Consider the following 20,404-nt stretch of genomic DNA (forward strand, 5'->3'; position numbering starts at 1 on the left):
ACAGAAAACCTGAAAAACATCAAATGCATGATGGCACTCTGTGGATTAGCAGACAATAGTGTCAATTCAGCAGGCGGATAATGAATGAATCCATCTTATACCCGTGCAGAAGAGATATTCCTTTCTGGACCGAACAAGAGGCACCTACAGACCATCACCGCCTATCCTAGAACCAGAGGTCCACGCTGTCCACACTGAAAATCACTGAAATGTATTACAGTCAAAAGCCAGAATGTCGCTGCCGTTTGTTTCTTAACACGAAGTAAGTAGATTAACACACAATTTCCCCCGAGCGACGCTCATCAGACTCGTTAGCGGTGTTAATGATGATGAACTAGCTCCAATAAGCTGAAAAGTATCAGGGGATGTTACTGTGAAAACACCCATTTATTTTCTTCAGTGGTCTTAATGTTCTGTGGCTGGACTGGTCTTGTTCATGTAGATGAATCACATTATTCATGCCTCATCCTCAGCTGAGCACCGCATTCTCATTAGCCCGCACAGACAACATTTTTCGGCTGGATGATTATTTTGCTGAGAGATTAGTTGTGAGCAACAAGCGCGCACACAACACAATACGGCGGGTTTCTGAAAGTTTTCCAGTCTGGGACTCACACGAGCAATTAAACTGCATTTGTCATGGAAGGATGAGGTAGCAGGTTGGCCTCCAACCAATTATGGGGTCGCGCTCACTGAGGGGCTACAAGGAGCAGAAAATGTGGTGTTTAGGCTCATGCGACTTGGAAGTTTTTTGTGTTAGCTGAGGTTCAACCAACGAGTTTGATTCAGTCACTAAGCTTTTTGATCTCCTTCACAGTCTCCCAGTGTAAATCCTCAAATCAGCTCAGTCAGACCAATGAATTTATTCAAATCAATCAATGTGCCTATGCTCTGGTGTCTGTACACTCCATTATTATCCATTGCTGTGTTATAGAGTATATTATGCTATCACTCACTGCCCTCTGCTGTCTAATATTCACACCAGGTAGATTATTTACATATTTCCCTCCACACGGTTGAATGCGTAGGGTTACGTCGCAAGTTTACATTGACAAGTGTCAAATTTGATGAAGTCTCTGAACAGCAAGCTTTTGTTTGTGCACTCCAAGACGTTATCGTCAAACTGTGAGACACAAGTGTGACAAATGAAAAATACTCTGCGGATGACATTGTCTGTTCCTTGTTGCTTCAAGGTGATCAGCACTGTCATTTATCTGCACTTGTAAGTGGTGCACATGCTGCGGTGTTTGTCTCACTTCCATCTATTATCAGATATTTTGGGATGATCGCAAAAGGTTTCATCTTGTGGAATGCCTTGAAAAATATGCAGATGCTGCAGGGTAATAAGTCAATATGATGTGCTAAATGGCTGGTACAGTACATACGGTATGTTATTGAGGTTGTAAAGGTCTCAACGTCTGACCCAGTGAATGGAAGTATCCAAGTGATGCAACGCGGAAACTGAGACCCACAATATCCTATCCACACAAACAGATTGTATCCAGTTTTCCCAATTCCACTCTGTTTATTCCAATTATAAGAAGAATTCACCATCTTTCTTAGATAAATAAACATGCACAGTCCACAGCTCTGGAATAATGGGTGATTTATGCAGACACACATCACTCTCTCAATAGAGACTAGAGCTGTTTATATGAGGAAAAACCTCTTTTTTGTTTTTCCCATCGTGATTTCGTGAGAAGCTCACACAATGGCCGAATAAAGTAGATGTGTCATGTCATTGCTGACTGTGCCGGTACGACTAAAAATCTTCATTTTCAATTTTTAATAACAGCTAGAACCAGATATACCCACCGCCCCCTAGAGATTATTGCTGTAGCAATAAATAAATACAGTAACGTTATAAACAACTTGACTAAATAAATCAGTTTAAGGGGCTTAGGCAGTGCGACTGTGCCAACAACAACAATCGCTCTGAGGTCAGAGCAGAGGAGTGAAATATGTGGCAGATGCTGAATGCATTCATTCATTCATTCATCTTCTATACCCGCTTATTCCTGTTAAGGGTCGCGGGGGTCTGCTGGAGCCTATCCCAGCTGTCATTGGGCGAGAGGCAGGGGAACACCCTGGACAGGTCGCGAGTGCATCGCAGGGCTAACACAGAGAGACAGACAACCATGCTGAATGCAAATGTTGTTAAAACCTTATTACCCAGATAAGTCAAAACTGTAACCATGTAGCCTGGATATCCAGCCTGACATCCCCTGCCCACAACATTGTTGAAAGTTGGTCTGGTTGGTCCATAATGAAATCCAAACTCGCGTGGCTACTCCAGCCTAGTAACCATGAGTTTGTTGTATAGTATGACTTGGGTAAAAATGGTGAACAATGACTGCACGCATTGAAGCAACCATTTGTTGAACTCTTACAACATTTTAAATAAAGACGTTGTGTTATTGTGTCTGACAGATTCAACACTGACTCGCCATCCTCCCGATCCTAATCACCGCCATTAAGGAGGGTCATCACCATCACTTCACCATCATGATGAACCTCAACAGTACTGATTCCTGGCTTTTCATCAACACTTCATTTCCCATTCTGCCTGTAATAGCCAGTCCAACTAACAAAAGTGGCATGGAAGCATATCTCCAAAGACTGGCGCATTTAGACGAGGGACTCTACAATGACTTCTACGGCCTCTGGATTGCACTGATGGTCATAAACTCTCTCATTTTCCTGGTAGGCCATTTTTACAGAGCCCTTTGACTCTTAAGCATTTCAACAAAGCTTATGTTACTTCCTTTTCCTCTAAATCCTATCCTTCTGTTTTTTTTTCAGGTGGGCATGGTGCTCAACATGGTTGCACTTTATGTTTTCTGTTTCCGCACCAAACAAAAGACCACCTCAGTGATCTACACCATCAACCTGGCAGTGACTGACCTCTTGGTGAATCTCTCTCTGCCAACTCGCATTCTGCTCTACTACAGTGGAGGAGGTTGTCTCACCTGCTCCTACCTGCACATCTTCAGCTACTTTGTCAACATGTACTGCAGTATCTTGTTCCTAACCTGCATATGCGTGGACCGTTACCTCGCCATAGTGCAGGTGAGTTTTGTCTGTAGTTTGGTAACACAACTGGTAAAACTGTCACACAATTATCTTGGTTTCAAAAACAGAAACGGTCTTGTTTTGTTGCAGGTTGAAGCCTCCCGTCGTTGGAGGAACTCCAGCGTGGCCAAGTGCGTGTGCATCTCTGTCTGGCTGTTTGCCATCGTGGTCACCTACTCCTTTCTCTCCTCTGCTTTCCAGCACACAGGCTGCTGCCTGTCAAAGCTCCTTTTTCTTACCATCACAGAATTCTTTCTGCCCCTCGTCATCATTGTGGTCTTCACGTTGCGCATTATGTGGGCCCTGGCCGACCGTCGCCTGATGCAGCAGAGCAGGTATGACCAATGTTACACTGATTAACATCCTATTTCTAGTTGTTTGCTTGTATCATCTTTGGAAATCATTTGTGTTTTACATAGTCAAGCTTTTGGACAGAGAAAAAAAATGACTTACCTCTGCTGAATTAAAAACTTTGGAAGCCCACAGCTGCCCCCATGTCACAGTTGTTTTAACTGTGTTTCCTCAGGGACAGAAGAAAGAGGGCTGTTCACCTGTTGACCACTGTGCTCATCATCTTCACCGTCTGCTTCACACCCTTCCACATCAGACAGGTGAGCGAGCGACAAGGACAACACATAGTTCTACGAATGCAGTCCTCATGTTTTGTTGCCCTCCAATGCTCAGTTGGTTCCAAGGTAACTCAAGTGGTCAAAAGAAAGTTAAAGAAATGCTCCGGGCTTTATCCCACCCAATGACAGCTGCGATAATCTCCAGCGACCCAAAAAAAGATAATCCTTTAATTTATCCCACAGTGGATAGGTGGATGTACTGTTTAGCAGAGGTCTTCAACAGGGGATCCTAGAGGGGGTTGTGACATCTTTGACTGATTTATACAATTTTTCATATGAAAAATTGACCTCTGGTAGACAGTATGAGAAGTCCTGTTAGTCCAGTACTTCATCACATCACTGCAGTCTGTCTGGATCACCCAGAGGAAAGCTTTTCACAGACAAATAGACGTGTCAACTAATGTATGTGCACAGAATATTATTACAAATATTCACATTTTGGTTCCTCCATCGTATAAGATGTCACCGACTATTTTTTAAACTATGTTTTTTTCCCCCCTTCACAAAACAATCCAATCTTTCAATGAAACTAAAAACCACACTTTAATTAAGTCTCTCATAACTCATGTCCACGTTCAGGTGATAATCTGTCACGAGCATTGCTTCGTTTTAGCAGGCTTGGGAACTTTTGGATCAGATAAGATGAGTAGATGATAAAGCAAGACATGATGCTGATTTCCCATATTTATTAATATGAACATTTTGTTCAGTGTAATGATGAAGGTTAAACTGTGTGATTACATGGAAGCTTTTTTTTTTTTGTCTTGTAGGTGGTTGTATATTTCTACCCTGATATGCCTCATCATGTGATAGTCTACCACTTAACCGTCACTCTCAGCAGTTTGAATAGCTGCATGGATCCCGTCGTCTACTGCTTTGTTACAAATAATTTCCAGGTAAGTCACCTTTCTTTGCACACTTATGCAGCCTCCCTCATCCCATGCACCCTGATATCCTTCCTAACTGCCACCTATCCATCCTTCCCTCTAGCCATAATTTGTCCATCCCTCACTCATTCATTTTCTGAATAATTTACTGCCCCTTCTGCCCCCAGGCCACTATGAGACATCTTTTCCGACGTGCAGAGCCAGAGCATACCAGCGGTGACATCGTCAGTATGCAGCACAGCTCCAAGGCCTCAGGAGGGAACGCCAACACTAATAATGTGATCATGATGACCAGGATTCCCGCTGCATTGCAGAGAAACAATCTGGGGAATAACAACACACAGTAAAAACCCTTCTTTGCAAGGACGGCATAGAAGTAACGTTACAGGGACGTCACAGTCACAGAGATATTTCTGGACCCTGTAACATGATGACCAGTGACAGAAGCATCTTTGTGTAATGTCACAGTGCTAATAACTTCCATTAATTTTTAGTATTGAACAACAGTTCACAGAATGGCTCTGGATCCTAAACACTTACACTAAGTACTTGAATAAACTATAACTTTGACAAGAGACATGTTTTGTTTGCAGCTATACTTCATCATCACGCCAAGAAACATTCTCATTATTTTGGACCGGTGACTTTTCATCTGTGTATACAACAGACTAAACCTTTTGGGTCTTTTTGCTAGCAGCAGGAATCGCACAAGAAAATGTTTATTTGAAAATTGTCTTTTCACATGATGAAACCTAAAATGTGTGATCCACAACTCAAACATATATGTTTCATTTTAACGTGTATTTGCTCAACTAAATGTTCTTCAGTAAGTCAGGCAGAGCAGTCTCAGCACAATGTAAAAGCTCCTTCCATACTGTATGAATAAATAAATTCTTGTGCTGAGTGTGATCACCGTTGCCGTGGCGAAAGAAGCAGTGACTGCTATGAGCTAGGTATTGCAGAAGATCTGTCAAAGAGGTACAAAACTAAAGCGCTGCAAATGTCAAAGACGAGGATGGGTCTTCTCTAGTCTAGATACCTGCTCGGATCCACTGCATCTTTTTTGTAGAAGATATACTGTCACTTGGATTGGCTTCTTACAGTAAAATGTAACCAGGTACAACAATATGCACCTGCAACAGTTTCCAACATGGAAGGAGATTGGTGTGCTTTTGGCTGCAGATATAAGCTAAAATGGGAGAGAATGGTCACTTTTGTGCAGCAGGGGGCAACATTTCCTGTCATTTCAAGATAGGAAAAGTTATATCACTCATATGAAGCTGCTTGAATGACTGGAAGCAGGAGGCAGGGCAGCCTCCACTAGGGGGCAGTGTCCCTCCACTTCATTAACTGTGCCTAAAGCGTGACACTGATTTCTCTGTCATCCTCATCAAGGGATGACTGAGGTGTGCGTAAATTCTTCACCTCCACTCACAGACTGCTGCTCTCCTAAAATTAATTTTCTCCTGAAGTTTTTGTAAAACTTAAACGCACCACTGGTGCCACTTTTCTATTTAACATAGACATTGTGATTGTGTACCTGTTGCCATAATTATTTGGTGTGCTATACTGATATGATGTGTGATTTTTGCTCTATAACAACCAGAAAATAATGTCCTGTCATAAGTTACACTGGCGTAGTAGTGTGTCGGGCAACTGTCCAGATCTGTCCAGACTCACAGCTCTGGAAATCACCGCGTTAATTACGACAGGATCTTGAGGAGATGGCTCCTGGAGGCCTCTGATATGTTATAACACTGACACACATTTCCTCCTCTGAACATTCTGTCTTGAATATGTCCCAGAAAGGTTCTGTGTGTCTCCACACACCAAAGTCTGGACCGGCAGCTGTTACCTTGGTTACTCATTTAGTAGTGGGTAACGTGCAAATAACACATTGACAGTTTCATTATAAAGCTGATTTACATACTCATATCCGTGTTCACTGCCACTCAGCAAAGAAAAACAGTTTGTTTTTGTTTTTCATTTCTGTAACAACATTGAGGTCTTCAGGTGAAACATTGAGAAGTAAGACATGAAAAAGAGTTGAGAATATTTTGGATATAAATGTGATTTCTGGCAAATATCTGATATTTGAAGAACTAAAAAAACTAAGAGGCAGAAACTTCAGTTGGATTGGATCAAATGATCTGGTGGATAAAGTCTGTGGTTGGTGAATTGAATTCTTCCTGATATGCTCCTCCTGTGTAATATATAAAGTACATAAAACTGTAGATGTTGTGTCTTCATGCAGGCACAAATCCTTCATCTGAAGGTTTGCAGCTCAGTCATTAATAGTTATTTTGGCTCTTCTGTTTTGTTCAACAAGGAGTCATCTGGCAGAGTCTGGCTGTGGAGAACAGCGACGAGAGTGTCTGTCTGCTTTTTCTCATGCAATATTTTATTTTTTATATGTATTAATCAATTATAGTGGAAATATTCATCCATGACACCAATAAACCCTTTTAACTGCAGCCATTTGACTTGTTGGGTAAACACAGGCTTGATCGATGACATTAATCATGGCCCTGTTGCATTTAGTTACGTCAGGTCCATGTGACTGTGTATGCTGCCTCCCCCTGGAGCAGTTGTGACACACCAAATAGAACGAGATCATGACTCATGTTGTCGCTGACACCTGGCTGAGATGGGTTTACTCAACAGATCATATGAAAATGTTGTCGGTGCAATGGTCCTCCTCTTGATATTAGAGATAAAACACCCGTGTTGTGCTTTCATACAAAATATACACCTGTCCATCCAAAAGCTGGATCTCCAGCATCCCCAGCAGTAGTAGTTTTTTGAGTTCCCCTGTGTTCAACATGGAGACATCTGGCAGTGTTTCTTCGTGGAGTCTACGGCTGCTTTTAAAATGAGTTTTTTTTCCCCCGAGAATATTCATGAGTGCTTTGATTTGTGTCTGTTGTTCGTCTGCGCCACCTGTTGTATTGTGTAAATCACACAGATCCAGAGCAGGATTGTAATTACATCAAGCTCTTGATGCAATCTGGCTGTAATGAACACATGACATCCTCGTCAAACATCTGGCAGCATGAACAGTTGAATAAATAAGAACAAGAATAAGAAGTTTTATTGTTGTTGTCTGGTGAAAAACAACGAAATACAGTTTGGCAGCTCTTTGGTTTGGGAGCAATAAAAATAGAAACTATAGCAGCATAAAACGTACTACAGAAACATATAGATGCACTTATAGACTCTTTAATGTCATACTGTCCTTTAGAGTAACTACACATGGCCCATGAGGTGGACATAAAATGAAGTCAGAGCCCTCTCGTCTTTTTGTAGGTTTAATTCAGCATCTACGCATCAGAATGAGCAATAAGTGTCTTATCTTATCTGCCAATTAGTTTAGTCCCAAGCAACAGTAATGAACTATGAATTAATATTTAATAATCAGTATACATATTAAACATCAACCTATATCACTATTTATATCTATCTATCTATATGTATATAGATAGATAGATAGATAGATACATGAATGAACTGATGAGTCGATATTTATTGTAATTCCTGTCGTAGGTGAGTAGTTAGCTGACGTCACGAGCGTTATCTTCTGACCACGCCCCGCTTTGTTACTGTGGAAACCAATGAAATTGATGAGCGTGGTAAAGCAGATGGTACCTCAGTTAGCTGGCGAAGTTTAGCTGTGTTGCTAACTCAAATCAAGACTTTTCTGTCGACACCGCGGCCAACTGTTGCACGGCGCGGAAGTGGCTGTGCTTTACCACAGCGGTGTAACACCTCAGGTATGTCCCGTCTTTCTGCCGTTAATACAATATAAGCTGCGCCCCCCTCCGTCTTAACTCGCTAACGTTAGCTGCCTTAATGTATTAGCCAACCTAGCTCGCTAAGGTAACGTTAGCCTCACAAGTAAAAAAAAAGTCTGTAAAAGTAAGATACGCATTAAATGTGCGCCGAGTCAGGTGTTTTTAATCTGTACGGAGGAAAAGTCTCATATATGTCTCCGTCCTCACACGCTTATTGACCGATAATATCTCGTTATTGTAGTGTAGACAAGTAAGGTAGCTCAGGTAAGTCCGCTCGCAGAACAAAACATGTCCTAACTCGCTCCACAGCCTCCTGGACACACGCGTTTTACATTCCTAAGAAACGAAAAATCTTCTCTACTTAAAGGACCTTCATATTTTAGTTTAGTTTACTGTGCCACGGCGGTTACACATCCACTGTAGAGGTAGTTACAGAGAGGGGATGTGCCTTCCTTGACTGTTGAAGCTTACGCAAGAGCTGCTGTGTTGTAATAAAGGTTTCTTAGTGTGGCTTTTGTTCACGCCTCTCATGTCAGTTTTGTGGCTGAAGGTTGTGGTTATGTGTGAAGTCAAAGCAGTCGCAAGTAGTTTAAACAATGACAGAATAACCTTTTTCCTTTGTGCCTTTCTTCTGTCATTTGATGTCGATCCCCCCTCTATGAATAGTTTGTTCTGTGTGATAGAGCTGGTTATGTATTATGTTTAAACTTGTCGGTGGACTTCACAGGAGTTTTTGTCAAGCCAAAAGAGTTTTTGTTTCCTATCATGAGAGCCAAGTGCAGTGGAGATATTTTTTTACACGTGGGAACTTTCTAGTATTTGACCTTTTCCACCATCCTTACTAAAAAAAGGATAATTATAAATAGACTTAAATCAGTATGTTATCTGTAGAGAATGAAAACAGACTGAAGAGTTGTGATAGGTTGCTATTTTTAAAAAAAATATGTATACTTTTGTTCAGCTCACTGTCTAACTGATGTGTGTTTTTCTGCAGGTTGCCACATGACAGCAACTGTGTGTCTTAGCCAAAGAATTTCCAGATGTTTTATCCCGAATCGACCTGAAGTGCACTTCAGGCGTACAACCGCAAACCTCCTTTGACTCAGGATCTAATCTTGTGCAATCCTAACTGCACGGACACGACCTCCAACACACAGACGCACTTCTATTCACACATCATTTGCTGGTGCACACGCTTAAAATTATCCTCACCTCTTCTGCTCATCCCCCTGCAGCTCCACAAAAGTTACCAGCTCTTTTTGAATTTGGAACGTGTACGCCGGCGGCTGTGAGGAGCACCGCCCCCCTATCCTGCTGATCTCCAGAACTGTCATATATTAGCGCGATGGCTCCACCACTTCACTTTTCTGGACATTCTTGTTTTATTATAATGCATTCTTCTCAGTTACTGCGAGTTATTCTTGCCATGAACACTGGAATTGCTGTTTAGTCTTCCCGGGAAACTTGGGCTCTTTTCACACAGTGAGCGATCAAGATGAAAAGCATGGACCTGTCCTATTAGCTTATTATAATATAGTTGTCATTGAATTTATTTGTAAACAGCGGCAATAAGTCATAATCGCTGATATATATATACTGCTGAAGTCAAACCAGTCTGAAATGGAAGGGGAAGGACACGAGGGTGATACTTCTAGTCTAGGGATCAGAAAACCCAAGGAGGAAGTAGACAGAGAGAAGGATATGGAGGAGGAGGAGGAGGAGGTCAAAGGAGTGCGGATTCCACTGTATCGCTGGGTAATGCATGGAGCAGTGATGTTTGGACGGGAATTTTGTTACGCCATGGAAACGGCCCTGGTGACGCCAGTGCTCTTGCAGATAGGTAAGGAGATGCAACACAGTCACACGTACACAGAGGCAGACTAATTCTTGCTCGCCGCGTGCTTAAAGACATGAAAAGAAAATGCTGACTGTCACTATGAATAGGTTTGTAACTGTTGCATGTGATACAGACATTATCGGGAGAGCAACTTGTGCATAAAAAAAAATGAGCACACAAACCAGTGTAAATATGCACTGCCCTGCTACTTAGAGGTGGAGTTATTAGACCTCTCCCATGTAAGGTGCCCAATGGTTTGGCAATAGTTCCCAAAGATGTTTTCACACTGATGTCGACACAAACTGTAACCTGTAACCCATTCTGTTTCCTCTGTCAGGTAGTGACATATTTGTGGCATTGTTCCGCTGCTTAGTGTCAAGAAACTGGAAGTGTGCTGCTCAAATTGAGCCACGCTAGTGTTGTTATAGTAATAGTTATTGACAGGGGATTCCCACAAGTCTGCAACTGCATCAGCAGTCGGGTTGACATTGGCAACATTGTGGAATTGGATTGTCATTGCGTTAGCCAGGCTGAATCCATGGTTTTTCCTGGTTGCACCTCTATGTCATGATGTAGTAGGGCTTTGACTTTTGCCCAAAAATCATATTCGAAGTTCGTTTGTTTATTAATATTAAAATTCGAATATATTCGAATATTTATTAATTATATTTTGACCATTAAATGTCTTCAGTAAGACTGATACTGGTATCAAACTTAAGTTCTATATGTTCTGTCCACCAGAGGGCAGTGTATCAGTCAATGTTAATAGACTACGTGCACGAAAGGCTGAGTATTTATGCGTGTTAAAATTTTTATTATTAAGCAAACAAGATATGCAGTGTCGGAATGAAGATGTAACGAGCAGAATATAACAGAAGATGCTGTTACGACAGTTAACGCTCCATCGGAAATACACAAGCTTACAGGAACCTAGCATGCTAACGTTACCTACAGGAGCCCAGATGACCAACAATAGCCTCGCTAATGAGCTCGCGATTTTACTTCACCAGGCGTGGAAAAAAAAACTCGGAATCTGAGTCGAAAACAACGTTTACAAGCAAACACATTTACAAAAAATAATTCCCATACAGGTCCGAATATTAAGAGATCCCTAAACTTCGTTCAATTTTTTAAATATTCGAATAATGAAGTTCGAAGTCAAAGCCCTATGATGTAGCCCCCAGCAGTAGCCAACTGGGGACTATGCAGTTACATGTCAAGCTTGCCACCATAGCAGAAATGAAACAAAGGCAGGTTCCCCAGGCCAGGTATGACAGGAATGCCTAACCTGGCACATTTTTGTCACACTGTGTTCCTCCCTGTTAACAATATCCTAAGAAAGATTGTTTGGGAAACTGAACACCATTCAGTTTGTTTTTGAAGGACTATGTGAGCATGAGAGTTTACTTTGTTACCATATCAATAGTTTCAGCTCTTTAAATTTGTGGTTTAATTTAAGGATTGCGGTTTATGTCCTTTTTTAAAAAAATTTTTTTAATTTACCCAGAGTCCACGGCCAGGCCTACATAGGGTTGGGTGGTATGAGCAAAATCTTACATCACGGTATGAGTAATTTCATATCACGGTAACGGTATATATCGCGGTATGGTTTTTTCCCCCCTGTAAAATGGCTTAAAATAACCATACTGTCGCATTTGATCATTTTCCTCTTTTATTTTTATTTGCTCACAGCAGAATAACATTATTTTAAAGAAAATATAATAATATAATACCGCTTCGCATGTTTTAACTTTAAGTGGTGGAAGAGGTTACTGGTGTTTCCACCTCCAGCAGCGACAGTCGCGTGACACTCTTTGCAGAGTGTCACTTTTTTGTTCGTTGTCGGATTTTCTAAATCCGAAAAAGTTCCACACAACAGACGTAGCGCGACTTTTCTGAACGAGGGTGGGTCGGGCTGCCTCCGTTTCCTCGTGACGTTCGCTCTCCGCCTCCGCCATAGATGATTGTTACCACTGATTTATTCAGAGACATTTTAAATTCCTCTTCCCATGACTAGAGTCTGAGTCAACATCTGTTTGTGTCCAGACATCGTTACCCTACACATGACAAGTAAGGTCCCAAATACACTTTTAACAACAGCTGACTTTGGATGTAGCCTTATTGGTCTGAAACAGTTGAACTAAACCTGTCAACCCACTTGCTTGAGGTGATTCATTCTAAATGGATTACCTATAACACGTGCTGGACAGCAACAAAAAAAAAGAAATCCACTTGTTGTTTCTTTGCTTCTCGATGTTGTTAACGTTTGTGGAAAACTCAGCTTTAGAAACATTAACATGCTAAATCTGAATGAAGTTAGTTATCTAATTTGAGCAGTTGACATATTAACTATGTGTTTTTTTTGCAGTCTGCTGACTTTGCTGTAGCCAACTCTTTTAAAATGCATACACAGTAGATGCAGTACACTTCATTTGTGTGTCAGGACAGGGTTGCAGTGTTAATGTTGCCCAGTAAATCTGTCTCTACTTTGGTGAATTTTCCAGAGCTCTTCCAGCTTGACATTGTCGTGCATTAATTATAGCAATCCCTATAAAATGTGTGTCTTTCCTTTGCTTGCTGACTCAAAACATAATGAATATATTTGCTTACTTGTTGCACATACTCCAGACATATCACACTCTTGAAATCTGAGTCACCAAGAAATTAAAGCCATCACGCACATTTAAGCCTTGCTGTGAGTTCGCTGACGAATGAATAATGGGAAGGACAGACGGAAAACAAATGTATTTTTCCTGCTATGAGAGAGTAATCATCTGTTTTGTTGACTTAAGGGAGCAGAAAGGCAGGAGGCAGAGCAAGGGAGTTATACTTTGTTCCCGTGAGAACCAGTCAGCTCACCCACCAGCTGACAGAAATCTTTAAAATTAAAATCAGAATTTGACTTCTTCATGAGGATTAGACGATCAGATATTACCTTCTGGCTCAGAGAGTTGTTTTTTTAACAGACAGCTGATCGATCTTTTATTAATCTTACGTATTTGTTCGCTGTTCAGATCCTGAAAAGGATTAAAGAGGAGTGTTTCCTCATTTCGATGCATGCCGAAGCATAGTTCTGTCTTGTGACGGCCAGCTAGAAGAGATTTCAACACTTTCCTGTCTGTTTGGTCCATATTTCTGTCTGCGTTGTTCTAGCTGCCTACTATATCATCTGAAACGTTCCTGTCGCCCTACAAGGCATCAGAAGTAGAAGAAGAGCATTAGTGGTTCTTGCCATGATACGCTACAGCTGCCATGTGCGACGCTTTCATAAACAATAGAGAAAATTTACAGCTTCTCTGCCCAGACTTACGCCGGGGAAGTTATTCTGACATGTTCCTGCACGATAAATGGTTGAATAGGCTGGCGTAATTTATTCTCAACAGAGCCTGGTAGATAAGTAATTCATGACGGAAAATATCAAAACTCATTGTGTTCTGAAGTGGTTTTACATGATTTACACAAACGTTTCTTTCTACTCAAATCTACCAAGTCTGTTTCACTGAATAATCACTGTTTTCTCATTTGCCTTGATGTTCTTTGGCAGTTTATACAACAGCAAACAAAAGAAACCAATAAAAATGCAGGCAATGAGGAGTACTGGATCTCGCTGTAATCATGTAATTATTTAAAAGTGTGGTCAAAAGAAAACTGAGGCACACGAGAGGAAAAACGTGGCCCATCTGGTCCAACAACAATATAGAGTCTTGCCTCTAATATGATTACATGTATTTATGTGAATGTACTGTGTGTGTTTCCTAGGTCTTCCTGAGAAGTACTACAGTTTAACCTGGTTCCTCAGTCCCATCCTGGGTCTCCTCTTCACGCCTGTGCTTGGCTCAGCCAGCGACCGCTGCACTCTGAGATGGGGCAGGAGGAGACCGTTCGTTCTGGCTCTTTGTGTTGGTGTGCTACTGGGAGTGGCACTGTTTTTAAATGGGTCATTAATAGGTGCGTGGAAATTTTTCCAAAGTTAATCGCATACACATTGTGATCATGACAGTTTACTCCAGTTTGTGTGCATTTTGTTTGAATTTTCAGGCCTTTCCATCGGTGACAGCCCCAACAGTCAGCCACTTGGCATCGTCCTTACTGTAGTAGGTGTGGTGGTGCTGGACTTTTCTGCTGATGCTTCTGAGGGACCAATCAGAGCGTACCTCCTTGATGTCGCTGATACTGAGGAGCAAGATATGGCCCTGAATATCCATGCATTTTCTGCTGGTAGGACATTTATATGCAATCACCCACCAACTGAGAATGTTTAAGTTGTGCACATATTGTAAGTATGTACTGAGATTAGTATATGTGTGAAGAAATCTGACTTTAAATACTAATCTAACTAACAAACCTCAATTGTTCTTCACAATTAATTTTGCATTTGACCTTTGCAACTTTCCTGCTGTACTTAAAATCTGCAAATGTCTGTCGTGATCTGTCTGTCTCAGGTTTTGTTTTTGGTCTTTAGCTCACACTCACACAGCCAGGTTGCGCACCTATCACCTTGTGACCTCCCTCAGTAGCTACGCAACTTATGTACTGGCAGGAATGTTGCAAAAGTCACATTCAATTGAAAGGCACATTTTATTTGGAAATAGAGATCTATTTGTGAAGCTATTTATTCACTTACATTTTGGCGAGTCTTTTGTGTGCATATATTTGCATATTCTTTCTATATTCTTTCTACACAGTTGTAGAATTGTGTACACACACTTCTCAATACATTTGAAAATCTGTATGTATAGCTACAGCTCAACAACTCTCCACACACACACACACGCCACACATTCATTTACAGGTGATATTGCTTCAATAATGCTCTTATTCTTGTCTCTGTAGGGCTCGGTGGAGCAGTGGGATACATGTTAGGAGGTCTAGACTGGACTGGCACAGCTCTGGGCCAAGCTTTTAAATCCCAGGAGCAGGTCCTCTTCCTGTTTGCAGGCATCATCTTCATTATCTCTGTCACACTGCACATGTTCAGTATCCCTGAGCGACCTTTCGCTCCCTGCAACCTGCTTAAGGACACTGGAAGCGCGGACTCTTCCAGCCAGTTGTCTTATAGGCCCATTGGCCACCCTGCGCTTTTACTAGATGTGATTGCAGAGGAGGATACTTCTGCTCAAGCCCCATCCCGAGAGGACAGGGAATCCGATCTTGAGGAGGGAGAAATGGACTTCCTTGCTGTGGAGCGAGTGAGGAGTAAAAGTGATTCGGTCTTAGCCATGCCTGATGCTACGATTGAGTTGGATTCTGACCTTGACCCAGACACACAAACTTTCTTGCCAGATGAACACTTTTTTCCAGAAATGAACGAAGAGCTAGAAGATGCTTTCAAGCCTTCCGATAACAGTTTTGGGTCCTCGTCTCCTCCTGGTGGACCACACCCTCGTGCTGACGGGATGCCTATAAATCCAGTTTTTCCCGAACAGAAGGACCCAACAAATGGTCGTCCTTCACTCCTTCAAATCAGTTCTGGCTCAGACGGCTCAAATCAGAGACAGGTGAAACCAACTGTTACAGCAGCACATTTTATTTGTGTGCCACTTTGAGACTGTACTGATGTTGATGTAGATACTTTTTTATATTTCAATGAAAAATACTCTTCAGAGACAAAAAAAATATGAGTCCCATCGCATCATTTTCCAGTTGGGTCTTTAATCTGTCCCTCTGTGCCTCTTTCATGTCTCAGCAGATCAAGGCTGCCAACGGAGTCAGGTCTAGTTTGCCCTCTTCTGACCTCCCTAATGCAGTCAAAGGCCACTCATCTACCAAGCCAGGGAACCGCACTTCTAGTATTTCAGCTTCATCGCGGCCCACCTTCTACAGACAAGTACAGTTTCATTTATTCTTTTTTCTTGTATTCTCTGCTCATGTTGTACATATTTGATTGTCGCAGCAGTTCATTTTGCATTTTTACCCTCCAGCCCTCCTTTACATTTTCATACTATGGTCGAGTGGGATCACAACGATTTCGACCGCGCCGTGTAGGGCTTTTCAGCCCTCGCCCAATCACAACCTCCCGCAGTCTGAACGACCTGAGTGACATCCAGCAGCACCCAGACAGACGACGGTTGCAGCTGTCAGTCGGTAGTCTGTCATCGGAAGGCTCCAGTAGTGAAGAAGGACAAGACGAGGGTACAACCGTCCGACTGCTTTGGCTGTCCATGTTGAAGGTAAATTGGAAATTGATGTTCTTCTGTTGCACCGGGTCACATTGATAATATGTAAGGGACATGGCCACCGTCTTTTATGTTCACCTGAGTTTTGACTCCATCTTTATTTCCCTCCACCATAGATGCCGAGGCAGCTCTGGAGATTATGCATTTGCCACCTCCTCACATGGTTCGCCTATATAGCTGAAGCTGTGTTTTACACCGATTTCATGGGGCAAGTCATTTTCGAGGGAGATCCCACGGTACATGCACACGCACACTCCTGCCCTTTGTGTCTTATTGTGAGAAGACTGTCATCATTTGACATTTTGTATACCGTGGAAACCACACAGTAGAGGAACACAGAAGCATAAACACAGCATGCTACACACTATAATAAATGGATGTAAATGTCTATTAATCAATTCGTTTGCCAAGTTTACAACAGCTTTTGTTTTTTTTAGGCAGCAGCTAATTCCACAGACCTACAAAATTATCACAGAGGAGTGCAGATGGGCTGCTGGGGACTGGTGGTCTATGCTGCCACTTCAGCCGTCTGCTCTGGTAAAACGCTGTTTCAAGACTCAAAACAACTCCCCTTTCGTTTTTTAATGTCTCCTAACTGATCATTTGTCTCCACCTAGCCATCCTTCAGAAGTATCTGGATAATTTTGATCTGAGCATTAAGGTCATCTACATCATTGGAACTCTGGGATTCTCAATAGGTGAGTTAATGTATCTGCTGGTAACCATGGGGCACAGTGATGTAGATTTGGGAGCAGTTGCACGAGGTCTTAGCATTTAAGTGAAGGAAAACGTACTTTACATTAAAGTACTTTTGGCTTTTTTGTTTTTTGTTTTATCTTAGGAACTGCAGTCATGGCGATCTTTCCTAATGTTTATGTCGCTATGGTGATGATCAGTGGCATGGGCATTATCTCCATGAGTATCTCCTACTGTCCCTACGCATTACTCGGGCAGTACCATGAAATCAAAGAGGTATGATCACGCACATATCAGTGATACACAATGAAAGAGAAGAGAATGCACAATTCAAACACACAAACAAAAACATATTGGATATTTTCTCATTTCCTTTTGTCTCTTTGTCCCATGTTTCCCTGTCTGTTTTGTCTCCTGAAATGTTTTCTGATGTTGTAACATGAATCAGTGTCAAATATTGTGTCAATTGTCAATTTTAATACTTGGAATATACTATAGTATTTGAGAAACATCTCAGCTTATTTAATATTAGAAGCAAATAGATGTATTAAGAAGAAAACATTATAATGGAAGTCACAATTTTCCTCTCGCTCCTTTCCTCAGTACATTTACCACAGTCCAGCCAACACTCGAAGAGGTTTCGGTATCGACTGTGCCATCTTAACCTGCCAGGTGACGGTTCACTCTCTTATCACTCTTTAGGACCAAACTTAACTGACCCAGTTGTATCTATGCACGTGACGTTCAGCAGTTAAAAGGAGTTACACCAAATGTTATCTTTGAAGAAATCTACAGTGGTTACAGTGTTTTGTGTCATTTCCAGGTGTATATCAGCCAGATCTTGGTCGCTTCGGCCCTTGGATCTGTGGTAGAGGCAGTTGACACTGTTCGTGTAATTCCAATGGTGGCCTCTGGGGCCTCCTTCCTTGGCTTCCTCACTGCTTGTTTCCTGGTCATTTATCCTGATATGGAGCCCAGCAGCTTGGAACAGGACCAGGACATGGTGGGTTTACCTGGAGAGGAGGAGCAGAATGGAGAAAGGACCAGTGACCAGAGACTATCGCTGTTGAAGCTCACAGACACTTTAAAGAAGACAGAAAATCACTCTGTTGCCTGAACATAAACATGCAAAGAATTGTTTAAGCTTATTGTCAGCAGCTAAGGATTATACCAAATGCATCTTACAAATTTCAAGGTCTGTGCCTTTCTTAAGGACTAAGATTATGAAAGAGGGAAAACGTGATAGAAAGTTGACCAAAATCTGGGTGCAGTGGATTTGAGTAGATTATTTTTGAAGAATAGAGGACTGAAAACAAGAAACCGTGTCAGTTTTGGGCTTTTCTGCACGACCTGTTCTTACCTCAAATCTAATACAAATGAATGTTTAGCTGTTCAGATGTGTACAAATAAGCCATTAAAAGACAAATATCCACATGACCAGGATTTGGTCAGACTATTGAAAATAATTTAGTTGAAACTACTGAAGCGATCCCTTTATTGCAAAAACAGAAATGGGAAACACACAGAGCACTTTCTGTCTCACCTCTGAACAGTTCTGTGACACCGACTCTGCACAATGGTGTACTGTTATGTGTGACGTTTTACTTCACGGAAGCTGCTCCTTAACTGCTTAATGGACAGTCATAATGCTGTAAAAGTGTTACTTTATCTAAACCTGCATTACCTGTGGGCTGAATACAGATGAAGATATTTGTTTCAGGTTCTTGATGGAATGCCTTAATATTATATGTTGATTTTTTTTTAAATGCCAGAAAGTGGCAAGAAGGACAAGTAAAGCCTTCTGCATTCGTTGTAAATAAATACTAAACAGCTTTTATTCCCATTTGTGAGGTTGAAGCTGGTTGCACAGAAAGCTAAGTTATTTTTGCCTCTACAAAACCACTACCATTCTGAATGCTATACTCAAACGCCAAACTATTTTCATCACAGACCCATGAATTCACACTATAAATGATAGTTTATTATGGCCTCTCAAACCACAGGGGGGGGATTGGATTTGCTGATGATTGTATTGCTTTAAAAAATTGTTTTAAAATTTTAAATTTTTTTAAGAAATGGTGTTTGCCCTGGTGTAAAGATACTTTAGTGTCCCATTGAGTTGAGCTGAGCACGCACATTATATGAATTATTGCATTCAGTGTGGAGTATTAATGTCACATTGTATATAAACTGTTCCAAAAACCTGTCATACGTAATGCTGAAAGGTAGTGTGGACCACGTCTATGCAAGGCCAACAGCTGATCTATGCAAACTTAAAATCCTTTCATTGTCAAATTAAGTGTTAAAAAACAGGAGCTTCTCGGTCTGCTTTCTTCCTTCAAGTGGTGTTCAAGTCAGAGGAGAAAGTGCCATAAATGAAAACATTGTGAAAAGTTTGCACAGATTCCTTGTTTCAAAGCATGAAAGAGGTTTTATCAGTGCACTCTTTAGAGAGGGAGCGTTACCAGCAGCATCTGATGGTCTAGATATTTCTCAGATATTTCCACGTCGCCAAGAACTTCTTTCTTTAGAGCCAAACTACTGTGCTGGATAAAAATGTACCTTGGTATTGAAACAGTTTGGATTTTATACAATTGTTAAGACTTTTATGATGACATTATATGTCGTGGTTTGACTGATGTGTTTGTTTTAAGAGTGATTTTGGTTCTTTCTGCTGCTGTACAGATGTTTGTAAACTGAACACAGGGTGTTTTTATTCTGTTTATTTGAGGAAAAAAAAAAACAATTCACTTTCAGTTGATTCTTTTTGACAATCCCACATTACACATACTGTTGCCTGCATTTATTATGAACTTGTTTCCATTGTTTTACAAAAAGCTAGGAGGTATTAACTAAAAATATCAAATACAAAAATATCTATATCGCTCCTAAGTTCCCAAATATACAGTTCGGCCAGTCCTTAATATTCTATATTTGTTTATAATTAAACTATTCAATTACACCATGAAAATGTTACTCTCTCCAAAAATAGTTTAATAGTTGAAACAAAATACTGTGCATTGTTTTTAGTTATTGTTAATGTGACAAACTGATAACTGAGCTGTTCTCTTCACAAGGAGTCTGCTTGGCTGAGTGAGTGTTCATTATGCTGAATTAGTTAACCACCGCCATCTGCAGGCCAGGATGAGTTACTGCACCAGGATCAGACAAATCAGATCAGCTCGTTAAAACATATCGAGTGTAACCATTTAATCTTTTTTAAATAATTTAAAAAATTATATAATAAAGATAATAAATTAAATAAATTAGTATGAATAATAAAGTTACAATAATACGTTTATTTTAAGTTCTATTT

General features: G+C 41.1%; 2 protein-coding genes across 2 annotated transcripts; both read left to right on the forward strand.

The window, feature by feature from the left end:
* The first annotated feature begins 1,850 nt into the window (after positions 1–1,850).
* Positions 1,851–5,234, forward strand: gpr20 (G protein-coupled receptor 20). Its single transcript, XM_084557415.1, has 6 exons — positions 1,851–2,703; positions 2,803–3,069; positions 3,163–3,407; positions 3,599–3,683; positions 4,472–4,597; positions 4,756–5,234. Exons 1-6 carry the CDS (start codon positions 2,506–2,508, stop codon positions 4,933–4,935), a joined length of 1,101 nt encoding a protein of 366 aa, XP_084413541.1. The 5' UTR covers positions 1,851–2,505; the 3' UTR covers positions 4,936–5,234.
* Positions 5,235–8,107: 2,873 nt separating this feature from the next.
* LOC311496669 (solute carrier family 45 member 4-like) lies at positions 8,108–19,880 on the forward strand. Its single transcript, XM_084556587.1, has 13 exons — positions 8,108–8,358; positions 9,374–10,219; positions 13,976–14,164; positions 14,255–14,434; positions 15,050–15,714; positions 15,903–16,043; positions 16,138–16,386; positions 16,509–16,628; positions 16,830–16,929; positions 17,010–17,090; positions 17,234–17,364; positions 17,692–17,760; positions 17,912–19,880. The coding sequence occupies exons 2-13, from the start codon at positions 10,000–10,002 to the stop codon at positions 18,203–18,205; spliced, it is 2,439 nt and encodes an 812-aa protein (XP_084412713.1). The 5' UTR covers positions 8,108–8,358; positions 9,374–9,999; the 3' UTR covers positions 18,206–19,880.
* The last annotated feature ends 524 nt before the right edge of the window (positions 19,881–20,404 follow it).

Source organism: Chelon labrosus (genome assembly GCF_963514085.1).
Source record: "Chelon labrosus genome assembly, chromosome: 12".
Classification (NCBI taxonomy): Eukaryota; Metazoa; Chordata; class Actinopteri; order Mugiliformes; family Mugilidae; genus Chelon; species Chelon labrosus.